The following is a 13937-nucleotide window of genomic DNA, read 5'->3' as shown; positions in this document are numbered from 1 at the left end:
TTTGAAGGTTGTATTGGCTCAAATTCAAGCTGACAGTCAAACTGCTCGATTAAATGCCTGGTATTTCATTTCACGGGTTCATATAAATGATCATTGAGTGAAAGAATGCCCCGAAATTTTCTGTTTAAACTTTTAAATAGGGGACACAGGAACGGAACAGAAAGTGTTTACTGCTGAAAAAAATAAGCTAAGCTGTGTTTTTTTCAAAGGCAGGGTATAGCATTTAGGGAACAAAAGATATTGTTGTTAGATTCCTGCTGCATTTTGAAAGTTATTTCTCTTTCTGAGGGTTTGCGAACTATGACCCGTTAAAGCTTTCATTGCTATGGCATTACGTGCGCATCATTTCACATCGATTATGTTGTGTTTAAGCACCTAAATGACAAGATTTTGCTTCGCCAAATAATCAGCGTGGACAAGAAATTTATTTTCTTGCGGCGGACATTCGCTGCCGACGTGGAGGTATACTGAAGTACTCGTGGTATGAATTCACGCGGGCGCACGAAAAGCGCAAGTTAGTGAACGCTATTGCTGTATGTAATGGCGGCCTTCTATCAAACACTGAGGGTATTTCCAATTTACCTTTGAATTCATGAGGTAGGCAGCGATTGTTGTAATAAATAAGAGGTTGCTTTTCGGTTCCATAACATTCTGAGACTGCGTACATATTTAAATATATGCATCAATTATTTGAATGTAGTGTTTTACTAGATAAAATGCTCTTGTCTTATATAGTCATAGAAATAATACAACACTAATGTCAAAATTTGTCAAAGAGTAACTTAGGAAGCCGCAACAAAGCAGGGCCAAAAAGGGATTAAAATACATCGCACCAGACTCTGTGAACCCCTTAACATACCTCGGAAATGTTTTGATGACTTAGGAGGCACTTACGCCAGCTCTAGACCAAAGGAGCACGAGCTTCTGCAGCGCTTCAGATTGTATATAGTAAAGGAGGCCTTGCTAAGCGCCGTACACATACATGCCTTCATGTCGAGACTGCAAGGCAAGCTGGGGCCAGTTTTCCTCATACTTATGTTCTATTATCTGTTGCAGATGTAACCTTCAAAGACTGCAAGAAGTTGAAGGTCTGCAGAGGAGCTGCATTGTTTTTATATCCTCAGTGTTAAATATAGCTCTGTAAATATCACTGCTTGGACACACAACAGAAGTGATTGCATCGCGGCGCGGACTTCAATGTTATACTTTGTTGGCGCTTCCTTCAGTTCAGTGGTCAACACTTGCGCGAAATGCGAAAATGGCATGTCGCCATCATTATTGCCGCATACAATCGTATTTTCCTGTCGGAAGGAGAGCCCACCCACGCGCCTATAATGGCTTGACTGGGCGGACAATATACAGCACAAAACATCGTTAACGTAAATTAAGGAAGACATTGTCGATAACCTTTCTTAGCATCCTGGTACGTGTGGCTCGTTCTCAATACATATTCCTTGTATCCGGGTTATATAAACGGCAACACCCCTCTACCAAGGAGCATAACGCGTTTGTATGATTTGGAATCAGCTCTACTGAACTCGCTCTGACAAAGCGGAATATAGGACCATTCATATAAACGCCTGAGGTAAGTTGTATGGAGTGACTTTTTCTTTGCAAGAACTATCGATACATTAACAAAATGAATTCGTTTTGAAGTTAAAGGAGAATAATCCCACTTTGTTTTCCTGTGTAAAGTGTACGGTTATATGATCTATGCAGTGATCGTGTACCTATTTGAATATACCTACCAAGAGGCGGATTGAAACACTGCTTGTAAATAAAACGATGCGGCACTTTTTTTCGAATGCTAGGGAGGTCTCTTTGCCCATAGTGATATCGATTGCACTCAGTATTGAAGGAATTCATAGCTGCATCACAAGCGGATAGCCAGGCTGGGCTCTAAAATTCTCCGAATTGCAAGTCGCACGGAAACAAACAGCCACACTTATAATAACATGTTTAAGAACGAATACATCTTGAAGAAGTTTGTGGGAAATGGTGAATCTGAACGAAGCCTTCTTAACAGCAGCAACAGCTGTACGAGTTTCTGCTTATAAAAGTAACTTGAAAAATAAAAGGGTTCTAAAAAATTGTGTGCCCAGTGTACTACTCAAGGTCGTATGGAGAATGCTTTGCGTATTTTTTCCAGCTTAAAGCTAGAAAAAGAGCGGCAGTCCCTTATATGATGGTTTTTCATGTTGTTATTCGGGTTCCTGCGGTTGTGTAAAGCCTTTGGTAGCGCCCTTCTGATTAATTCTGTCTTCGTGGAGAGAGTAACAAGTTATCCCCTATCGGAATCAAAAGTTACTTTTAATTACGTTAGTGGGGTGGCGAAAGTCGAAATAAGTTATATTGTAAAACGCTGTTTAAATTTTGCTTGAACGCCAGGCGCCGCTGTTGGAAGTACCGATTTTCTCTGTCAGCCTCCTTCTTCCTTCATTTTAATTTCGTGCTTTACACGCCTACGGATTGTGGTAAAACGTTTAAATTATTCTTAGGGTCAGCGGAACAAGAGCAAGAATGGCGAAGTTTTGGATGAGATCATTGGTTTTTGGCTTGGTGGTTGCTGCCGTCACAGCGATTTCGGGTGAGTATACCTCATAGTTTGGGGCTTGCGATAATTTGAACTAATTGCGGTGTTCTAACTCATTTTGGAGCGAAACGCATTACTAACGGTCATTTGCGAAACGTCTTGAGTACTACAGGACTGAGCAACGTAATAGTGGTGCTGAAGAAAGGCTGAGCAAGTGTTGAAAAGCTTCGTGATTCAGGTTCCATGGCTATTATTACGTTTACGCGCATTAACACTCCATATATTCGGGCACAATTTCTCGTACAGACCATTTGTTTAAATAAAATGTGAAATGATTGGTCGCTCTAAAAATTTAAGATTTAATGTTCACTGCCGAGTTGTCTAATGTTTCGACGACAAGCATACATCCCCGCTTCGTCGTGAACCGCTGCTTTCAAAGTCGACGGACTTTATTGGGGCTACCTGAACGCGCACATTTCGGTCTTTTATAAAAAGTTTCACAATAGACACAACACGTGGCACTAAAAACCGACGACGAAGAACATTCATGCAGAATGCCTACATGTATATACCGACCGTGATAATGTCCAGCGCCACCATTTCAGTTATGTGTAAGGGCAGATACTATGGTTCAACTATACATCAGTCCCACAATAGTGGCCGACCACAAGTTCGTAAGAATTGGGAAGAGAGAAGCTTGTACAGCGATATTCGCTACAGTCCACTAAATGTGGTAGCCCACCTCAAGACATTATAAAACATTTCCCTAAAAAAGAAATATGCGGTATACCTGAGGTGAAACGTAAACGAATAACTAAAAATAGCAGCGTTCATGTTTATATAAAGGAATTAGGTGCGCGATGTTTGTGTTAGCAAGCGAAAACGCGTTCAAGGCAATATGTTAACCACTTAATACGCACAGCGCTCGCCCTCCATCCTCGACATCGACGCATGCCCCAAAGCTCAAGAGAAATAGAGGCTCCTAAGTAATTGTGCATGAGCAGTGCGAAAACCTACATAGCGCTTATCATGGTGCATGTAGAAGAGCGTGAGCTGGGGTAGAAGGCAGTGGTTTACGTGGCAGTGGCGGGGCTGCCTTCATTACCTGTCTAATTCCGCGAAGCGAGGATATACGCTGGAATTTTTCGTCATTTTAATAGCAGTGGAGTGAAAGTTCACTGCCTAATTACAGAGTATAATACAGTTCCGCGTGGGATACATTCTGGATATTTTCGGGTCCTCCGTTGCCTGGTTCCTTTCTACTGACTTCGCAAAACAAAACGTCCGCAGAAAAAAGAAGCAGAGCCTTAATTTTATGACGATGAAGGTTCGCATGTTAAAAAAAGCATTTCTGTTGGGTACTGCCGTCGCCGCAAGAAATGCCCCTTGTCCACTGCAGTCCAAATGCATGAATAATTAGGTTATACAAAATTGAACCAAAAAGTAGAAATAAACCACTGATACTAGCCAAAACAAGACGCTGTGCTTATGAGTTTGGGTAATTAAACCTAGACTAAGGGAAAATTTTACGCCGTCCACGATATCAATTTCAGGTACTGAAAAACATTTTCTACAGTTGGCGGAAATAATCACCACTGATATACCATTCAAAAGACACCTAGCTAGACACGGAAAGTACATAGATTATTAAAAGGTACTTCTCTGTTTGCACTCCTGTAAATATCTACGTTCTAGACAGTTCGACTCTTTAGCCTCTTTTGGGCCGTTGTGTCGTTATTTGACGACACAACGGAAATTATCCTCTAGCGGTTTGAGAACAAAAAAAAAAAAACTGCTGTTTTCGGGGCAAGAGTTATTCAAGGAAGCTTCTTGTGATAGACATCACCATTGGTGCGTTTTCGCGGAGGTGTTCGCTATGGAAAAGAACAAGCTCCAATGGACACAGGATCTGGCACCGGGGGCGTTCCAAAACTATGACCCTGGTTTGTCAAAATTGCCAGCATCGTGCAAATACGTGCACGACCAGCTTTGTATATGTCTGTAGATTTAGGGTGTCATAGTTTTCAGAAAAATAATGAACTTTTGTTCCCGTAATCGAAAGAGAAGTTTCAATTGCCTAATGACCTACCTAATTGTCAGGTGCCTAATTTCATAAATACTTGCACTATATCACCTCAACTTTTTCTTTCTGTGATTCTGAGGTCTAAAACTGAACGAAATGACACAGCAAAACAATTGTTGCTCAAATAAAAATTCCAGGGTAAATTTTAAAGTGAACATGATAAATCCTTTATGTCTTGAACCTGTTTCTGCATAATTTCTCGGCCATAGATTTGCTGGTGTCAAAAATGCTAAAAATACAGGCTGGTATCATTATTCGTTGGAGTATACCATAAAACAAATAATCATTGTTGCAGTCATAAAATCAAACAAGGCTTTAATAGCGTTCTATATGTTTACTTTCTTTTTCGGACTCCAAAAGAGAAGTGCAACATTCCTGACGAGGACTGGGAAGAGCTGGCGAGCCAGTTCCTGGCCAAGATGCCGGCAGAACAAGCATTTCCTCGAAACGAATCTCATGCCCGTAAGGTCAGTGAGATGCTTCCGGGCTTCACCTTCGGCGACATCACTCTCAGCGGACTATCTAACCTCAAGCGCTATGGACCCGTAAAAGTATACTGCAAAGAAGGCAAGCCACATGTTTCAGTCAGCATGGAAGCAGAATCACCTCTCAAGACATCTATTCCTTGGAAGCACTGCGGCGGCAAATCCGGCACTGTGGGCACGCAAGCGAATGTGGTTAAACTATGCATCGGTTTCGATGTTGAGGAGGTGGATGGCAAGGTGGCTCTTCGTCCTAGTAGAGTTTCCCCCAAGTGGATCGATTCCGTGGATGTGCATCTTGACGGTGCAGGATATATGATGAAAAAGGCGGCGTCTGTTATGGGCAAGCTCCTCACGCCGTTCGTCAAGGATTGCTGGATCGAGCACCTTCCAAAGAAACTCCATAAAATGCTGGAAGGACTGCCGAACTAGGCTGAGCCCACTGTTAGTTTACATGTGTGGCGCCGAGGGTCACAATAGTGCACCATTGTAAATGTGTACGCACTTGAAAGAAAACGCTTCAAATAAACACAATTTACCGCTAATTTCATGTGCTGTCCAGATTACTATGGGTTCGTGATCCCAGTTATGACCGGATAACTGAAACTCTAGTTGCGAGAAGTTCCTTGACGTCCAGGTGCCCGGTGCTGGAAAAGTACTTACACCGCTCAGGAAAGGACGAGGGGATTGACAAGGTGGTAGGGGAAGGGTGTGTGCACACTCTGATAAATATGGATAATTGCGCCTGGCATCCAGCAGAAAGTGGAGTGGGTGGAAAAGCCAACTCGAGTAACGCCGGCATTGCTTAGATTGCGACGAGGAGTCGTATTTTTGTTATATAGACAGCTTTGGATGAGGTTAAGGGAAACATTATCTGTCAAGCCGACAGTATTGCGTCATGTTCTGAAATGTGACAAACGATGTAGTCTCCGTTTGTCCTTCTGGAGGCTTGCAAAAGAGCCAGCTGGCTTGTTAATGGGAAAACAATTATTTTCCGCTAGTGAGCAGTAGGCAGAAGCACGTGCTGGTATTTGAACGGGGGGTGCAAAGTAGATGGAGCCACCCTTCACCTCCGGAAGCCTCGGCAGGGATCATGGGAGTTCGCGAGGATGACAGAACTGTTAGTGCGAATGAGTGCTGGTGGAATCGATGGATATTCGGTCGTTTTAGTGGGAGTGGTTTTATTGAATCAGATGTCCTTAGGGGCGGCTTTAGAACCAATGGTGGCAACTTTGTAACCCCACATGCACACGAGCTGTTGGACGTGACCCTTTGAATGCCTCTTCCCGGAGTGAAGATTGGCTTGCACGTTTTCTGATATATGGGAATCCGTATGTAGATCTTCAAGTACTGGGGAAGTCGGAAGCGCAGCTGGAGATTGCGAATACGTCAGTTTTATGTGGTGCAGTAACGCAAGTCCGGAGGTGTTTGTCTGAGGGGAATTACATAAATTCCTGGCTACGTGACTTCTGTTATGAAATTTGTGCAGCACTATATAAAGGAAGCGCTATGTAGAGGTGCTGACAGCTCTTCCTGGTGCTTTGAAGAGTTTTGACTTCAGTTAAATATACGCGTCTTCAAGGTGCAATGCTTTAGGTATATGAACCATTAGGTTTAAGAAACCTGACAATCTTGGAATGTCAGAGCAACCATTCACTTTTTTCGGGATCACGGTCACCTAGTCTACTCGAGGCAGCAATACGAACCATTACTCTTTATAAACGTGTAAAAATGCGTTGAGGAAGCAGCAATATAGCTTTTTTTTCGGGACGTAAATGCTCAGCGCCAATAGCCAGGTTCTGCGATTCGGCGTGAAATTTGCAGCTAAGAAAGCTGCAGTTTTTTTGTCCGGTGTGAGTTCACTTCTTTGCTTTCTCTAGATGTGTATGTATTGTAGGAGGCTTATAAGGCCATATAGAGAATACGGCTTTGATTGAAGCATTTTTCAGAGCGTATTCTCTCTGGAAGGGACACAACGTGGAATTAGCTCTCTCAATAGAGCACTGTCAATGTAGTAATCTCACGTTGAAAGGCGCGTGCCTTAGAAAAAACTTTTTGTTATTTGAACGACGCAATAATTGTATAGAAAAGTCGAGATTTCAGCTTCGGTAGCTATGCAAAGTACCCTGCGATCAAGTGCTCAAAAAGCGTAAGTCTGTTTATTCTAATAAGGCGGGTACACCCATTTTTTTTGTATTAACATTGCGGCAGCTACAGAAATACCTAAAAGAAGGAAATTTTCGTAGAAGCCACCGTTGGGCAAGTTGGTGCATATTTGTTAAAACTTAGAGTGCAATTCAAGAAGTGCGACAAAAAGACGACAAACACAAGCGCTTCTATTTGTCATCTTTCGGTCGTCCGTGTTGAATCGCGCTCTACGTTTTACCAAAGAAATTTTAGCTGGGCTTGTTACATCGTTCAGTTTGCAAAGGAGGAGATATGTTTGCTGTTCAGTATTCCTATTCTTTATTATTAGCGGGAAGCCTTGGATACTTATTCTTATCCGCAGAAACTAAGGTATAGATCCCAAAGTGTTTGCGAAAACTCATATAAAATACAGTAGGGGATCGAATGAGCACATGAAAATCTAGCCTGGTTGTACAACACCATCAATGACAAAACTAATTTAGGGCATCTGTCAACATTGGTGGTTTTACTTATTTACTCTACATCATAGCAGTTAGTGCACCACATGGTCGCGTACATCACTTAGGAGGAAAAAAAGCATGGTAGGTGTTCAAGGATGTCTTGTTGGCAATTGATTTGATAAAAAGATCAAATTTTAGGCAGTTGCTTTGGCAAGCCTTTGGGATTATTGGAAAAGCATTTGCATTTAAAAGACTACGTCTTAATCAGCTGTGGCCGACATCACGAATGGGGAAAAAAAGTGTACACGCGTAAACGTGTATCCTTGAAATATTTTAACTCAAACTTGCAGTTGTTAGTTCTTCGCAGTCTCATTTTAAACGCGGCATTTCTCAAAGAAGCAAGTGCGATCATCAACTGGGCCGTTTCTTGAAAGCGATAATAATGCCGGTACAGTGCAGCATTGTTCTATGTTCTATCGTAATGAATACAGAACATTTTCGTTTTCCCCAGATATCGCTTGAAAGACCTATAGGAATGGTTGATTCTGCTACAAGAACGGCCGTGCCTTAGTACCAAGCCGTGGTCTGGCACTCCTTATAAAAAAGGGTAAAAGCGGGATATTTAAACTATCACCCATATTCTGGGGAACCTAAATCGTTCGTTTACAACAGTTACAATCACTGCTGTGAGCTGCAGAATCATAGTGAGCCTCCACATATATAAAAAAGACATCTATTTTGCAAGAAATTTACAAAAGTGAACCTAGGCGACATTGCACTCGAGGCGAGAATGGATGTTACACTCTGAGACAAGTGTAGCCGCTAAGGATTATACTGCTTCAATCGCTGACTTTCGTAAGTAAGTACCTCGTTGCGTACTCGTGCACAATAGGGGATTTCAAGGGACCGTTCCCCGGCTGGAATCCGAGATACTATGGCTTCCTTGTGCGCGCAGGAAAACTAAGTGATGGAAAGTGACCTAACAAAAACCGAGCTTATTTCTAAAGCAAACTTTTATTGCCTTTCCGGTTGACGCGGAAACGCTCCTTTTCAAAGTGACCGTAAAAGATTCAAGACCAAAAACAACTCATCGTGCCGAAATGGACACAAATCTCTGCCTTATACGGAGAAATAAATCTCGCGGATTGTATCGCGTAGTTTGGGACGTACTCTGGGTTTGATAAAGCGAGCAAGCGCATAGCGTTAAAGAACGTACCTCCTGGTGTGCGTGAATATAAAAAGCGGCCTCCTCCGAAGTAGGACTCAAAGAAAAGCATAATTCGCAGATCATGCTTATGGGTCTAATCACTTGAATAAGCACGACGGTGGATTGTTTGTCGTTTATAGCCGCCATTTTCAATATTAATAGAGTAAAAAAATGTGCTTCAGTGTGGGAGCTTCCCCTTATACGTCCGCTGCCAACGCTGAGCAGACATACCAGTTTCCCGTAACTTTCGCCCGAAAGTCTGTCCCGCCTGCATATTCTGAGCTAAAAAGTTTCGCTACTCGTACTCTGCCGCAGGGCCAGATTGGCGAATTCACTTTATCACACCCTGACAGAGCTTACCTATTGAGATAATTAGCAAGCCTGGTTTTTCGATTTCTCTTTCAATGTTGTAAGAAGAAGGTTACCTCTTGTAGTGAAGTGAAACTTCTACATCGGAAAAATAACAGGACACTCTCAAAAATGTAGGTACACGGTTGGGGCTACCAGATTGAGCGAAAGCGTATGCATAAAATAACCATAGCGCAATGCCACTCTCTTCAATTGCTCTGGTTTCCTTTTAATCCTGGATTCCACATCAGATTACACAAAAAGGTGGTGGATACATATTAACATTCTTTATGAACAGCGAAGCTGTTGTTGGTCGAGGCTTTCATGTGACGAAGTGCGCTAACGCCTTCGGAGTAATGTGGAGAGGGATCGCCATGAGAGGAGGACAGCAAGCCCGAAGCACAAATGCAACAAAAATAAAAGAATACTTGACGCAGCTTTTATATTGGCCAAACTTTCCTAAACTACTAAATATGCTTGCAATGTTTACACTTGTCAACATAGTTGAGCAGAAATGAAACACTAAGCAAATTTGAGACAAGAAATCAATACAGAGGTGATATTTCCATCCATCTTTTAGTGCAAAGACATAGGCAGCTTAAATATAGGCCTAGAAAAAACAAAATCTTCGACGCCACGGTCCAAGTTTGAAAGTAACATAATATTCCAGCAGATGGCGCGAGCAGCGGAACACGGCGCAGAATAATTAGTACGAACTCGAATCGGTCTGCTGGCTTTGAGAAGTTCGGCGGTGCTTTGGATTGCGGTTGGGGGAAGCCAGGTAGCTTTGCTGCTAAAATCAGCGTTCTTGACGTTACGTCAGTGAAGCTGGGCTCATATTTGTCGTATCGTTCTTATGCAATGCTTATATAGATAGATTCGTTAATTTTGCAATATACTTGCGCCGATTGGAAAGTAAATGTTATTGTGTTTGACGGATTTTGTTTATTCATAGAAAGCACGCCATCTCACTACTTTGCTCTAGAGTGCTGAACACAGCCGTCAAACAGTCATAAAATTTATATGCATGGTAAAAACGTTCGCTGCGGTATAGGGCCCGGGCTTCACACTCCGTTTAAATTTCACACCTCCCAGTCGAGATCAAAATATGATATTGATGTTGAGCAATCTACTCATAAATGTTTTGCAATGTTGTTAGGGTAACGAACTGTTGACATTAAACTAGTTTACAAAAAGTAGCCCTACGAAAGTTGTAAACTGAAGGAAATAAACAACTTTAGAATAATGAGGTCAATGATGTTATTTTTTACTGGGGTAACTTTGTGTGACGCTTCAGTAATGTTGGTTAATTACATAATTTGTACTTACTGTGCTTATCGACTGAGATGCCATGATACATCTATCCCCTCGGCAGCCTCAGAAAATAAACTATGCAGTTGTGGTGGTGTGGCGTATGAGAAAAAGAAAGGACACACGCAAGCTAAACCTTTTCGTACGGTATAAAAGATATCACCATGAAATTATTATTTGGTTCATAGATGGTATGGTAAGGCGCTGGCGCACCTAAACGTGTTTGTCGTGTGCGGTAGACTTCCTATTGCACAAGTATACCACTGTAATGCAGGTTGATTTAGTCATAAGCTAGACACGCTGACTGGCCGAGAAGAAGCGAGGAGTGTTGACGATGGATTCGGACCAAATATATTGGCGGGAAAATTATACACGAGAACACATCTGCGGAAAATGTCTTGTACCCCTCTGCTTAATGACGACAATGATAGAACGCACAACTTTTATAGAACACCCACAGCAACTATCGAGTGTGCACTGTGTACGGCGCAAATAGGTACCTGGTGCTTGGCGTTCGCTTCGACCCTGTTGTAATGGAGCAATGAGAGAGACTGCGGCTTAATAACGCTAGGAATAGAGGTTCAGTTGCTACCACAGAAAGCGTTTTCTTCTTTCACTTCACCCACGTTGATTCGACATCATCGTCAGATAAAGTTAGCTTTTGTGCACGGCGTATTGGTCTACAACGGCATCGATGACTACACTAAAGCTTTGCATTTATAACAAGCCTAATGTAATCGGTCAGTAACTATGAAAAGTGCTACCCCGCATAATTTCCAGCTCACGTGTGGTAGAAGAGCTTCGAGTTTGCCAATGATGTCGGTGGCTTCCGTTGGCTCATTCGTGGTAGGCCGATGACATAGCGTTCTGGCCGCGCGCTTTCGGGTTGAAGGAGACCTCCGGCGTTGTCGGTACTGTCTAGTTGTCGCAAGGCTGGAAGGCCAGGTGAGGGAGGCGGTTTAGCCTCAAGCTCTCCTGAGCGCTGACGTCAAGCTGAGGCTCGCCAAGACATCCTCGTTACTGCTTCCTGCACTTTGCCACCTATCTTCCTCTTCCTCGCATCTTATACTCTATTCTTTTTATTTTCCATGCGCTGTTCGCCGACAATGGCTCGCGCACTCCATCTTCCTCACATCTCTTTCTCGTCAAAAAGCCAACCCTCAGAGCCACCAGCACGCTATTTCACGTACCACATGGTAATTTATTGATTGAGGTAGCCCACAAGAGCCTAAGTATAACATTATTACCTTTGGTGGTGGCCACGGCCAACAAAACCAACAAAACATAAATCCCAAATTCATAAAGCGCGAAAACGAGCAACCGTTAAACACATAAATAAAATTCTGATAACTACACAAGATAGGCCAATATAAAGTCGTTTTAATAGGTCAAAACATTGAAGTAGTTTAGTGAAATTATTCGGCAGTCTATTGCGGCAAAATATTCAATTCTAATATTTTGTGGCGTAAGATCAAATGAACCAAAGTCAATAAAAATGATTTCTGCGCTGACCATGTAATTTAGGTGTGCCAGGAGAAGTGGTGGAATCGAACACACCAAACTTTAGGCACAGATATATTTCGAGTACGATATCCAACGCACGATCACACATAGCTTGATTCAGTGTAGGGACGGCGCCTTTAAAAAGAAGCAATACAAAGATTACAATTAATTTAACGCGTAATAAGTAAGGGTTTCAAATCACACACAAAATACATTCACTGAAGCTAGGAGCTACCAGCAACTCAGTGTCACAAAAAAAAAATACACGTATCGCTGCTACACCCTCGCACATAGAGTATTGTATATACCGGCTGAAAGGGAGCAGAAGCTCCCGTAAGGGTCATTTACCGAGCCTCCAGTCAATCCTTGCACCGAATTTTTGCTGTTCCAAGAACTGTATATCAGGAGCGCGAGTCAATACACTTTAGTTGATCGAGGTTCCCAATCGGAAGGTGTCCGCCGACTATCAGACATGACACCATCCTTACAATCGGTGGTGAAGTTCCTGAACTCGGGGAACGCGCTCAACGGTCATTTTTAAATGTGCAATGTCTGCCGTTGGGTTCTAAGGCCACAACTATGCGCATCGTTGGCAATGGAATATAAGCCTTGATTAAAGATAGTATCAACTAGGTGTTCCAGGTATGACGAGCATTATGATGCCCTGCTTTGAAGCAATGCAGTGATTAAAATATTTTCTGCAGGTAACGTGCCATGCCTCGCTCGTTTTTTGTGGCCCCGCAATAGAGCCTGATAAGGAGTCATGGCTCTAGTTTCAGCAGAGCCTTTACCAGACTTTACCCAATGCTTCAAGTGCAAACAAATCCTCTGTACACCTGGTTGGACGGGAATTAAGGTCCCGTATGAGCGCTGAGGGCATGCCAGAGTGTAAGCCTCACATCGTCCGACCAAGTGGCGTCTGCAAAAAAAAAAAAAAAAACACTCCTACCTAGCGTATATTATTTACCTACCACTCCTCCGTGTTTTTTATATTCAACTTTATTTTCAAACATAATATGGCTTGAGAGTATTGCTTGTGGTGGCTTGTGTTTCCTGCATTAGCCGAAAGTACTTTTCGTTAAAAGCTCGCGCTACAGGGGGGTGCATAAAACAACGCATTATTGCTCATGTACATTACACCATCAATCATTATACCACCATTCATAGTATGAGCAATAGCAAGGATACGGAGTGTGTTCACGAAGACAGAAAAAAATGTTAAACAAAATGCACTTATTATGAAACCAATCTCCTAAACTAAATTTGTGTGGCCGACCGGAACTAGAAAGTCGATGTTGTAGCCCAAATGTTTCAGATAAGTTTCTAACCTCGCTTACAGTTGGATGTCGAAATATGAACGTACATGGTTCTCGTTCGGTTTTCAACAATCCGTGTTTTGTAATCCTGACGGAAGGCATGCTCGCACGTTTTGCGCCTCGAGGTCATTGTTCACTCGGACACTAGAACCCTACTAAGAACTTTATTAGCGACTGTAACGCGCTAGAAATGGCGATGTTCTCAAATTCTCATTTTCCAGCATTTCGAGTTCATAAAATAATTTTCAGATATATCATGCTGCATCGCCAGTGCACTCTACATTATTAGGTTGTTGGTGTTTATTTTGCTGTCTATTGCTTTGGTTGAACTTCTACGTGTGGTGCGTTATTTACATTGCTCTTATGTAAGGGCTTAGAGTTCTCTTGTTAGCTGTTGTGTGAGATTTTTATTCTCGTTATAACTTGGCTTTTTCATTTTTTTCAGCTGTAACCCCCTAAACAGCGCTGAGGGGGTGATGAGGGTACCATAATATAAGTGAATAAATCAAAAATAGATAAATAAATAAATAAATAAATAAATAAATAAAAATACCACTACGCGTTTG

At 42.4% G+C, this 13937-nt stretch overlaps 1 protein-coding gene across 1 annotated transcript; it reads left to right on the top strand.

Moving 5' to 3' along the window:
- The first annotated feature begins 1440 nt into the window (after positions 1–1440).
- On the top strand, positions 1441–5643 carry LOC144148858 (uncharacterized). The gene is made up of 3 exons (XM_077680378.1): positions 1441–1585; positions 2499–2587; positions 4977–5643. Exons 2-3 carry the CDS (start codon positions 2521–2523, stop codon positions 5528–5530), a joined length of 621 nt encoding a protein of 206 aa, XP_077536504.1. The 5' UTR covers positions 1441–1585; positions 2499–2520; the 3' UTR covers positions 5531–5643.
- Positions 5644–13937: the final 8294 nt, after the last annotated feature.

This window comes from Haemaphysalis longicornis, unplaced genomic scaffold (assembly GCF_048455015.1).
Source record: "Haemaphysalis longicornis isolate Haplotype H1 unplaced genomic scaffold, Haemaphysalis longicornis Haplotype H1 scaffold_8, whole genome shotgun sequence".
Lineage (NCBI taxonomy): Eukaryota > Metazoa > Arthropoda > Arachnida > Ixodida > Ixodidae > Haemaphysalis > Haemaphysalis longicornis.
The sequence above is the reverse complement of the archived record's forward strand: the minus strand, read 5'-3'. Positions and strand labels throughout refer to the sequence as shown.

Coding starts and splice junctions, on each gene's coding strand:
- LOC144148858 (XM_077680378.1), top strand. CDS start 2,521: ATGGCGAAGTTTTGGATGAGATCATTGGTTTTTGGCTTGGTGGTTGCT. Junction 2,588..4,976: donor TGCCGTCACAGCGATTTCGG/GTGAGTATACCT, acceptor GGACTCCAAAAG/AGAAGTGCAACATTCCTGAC.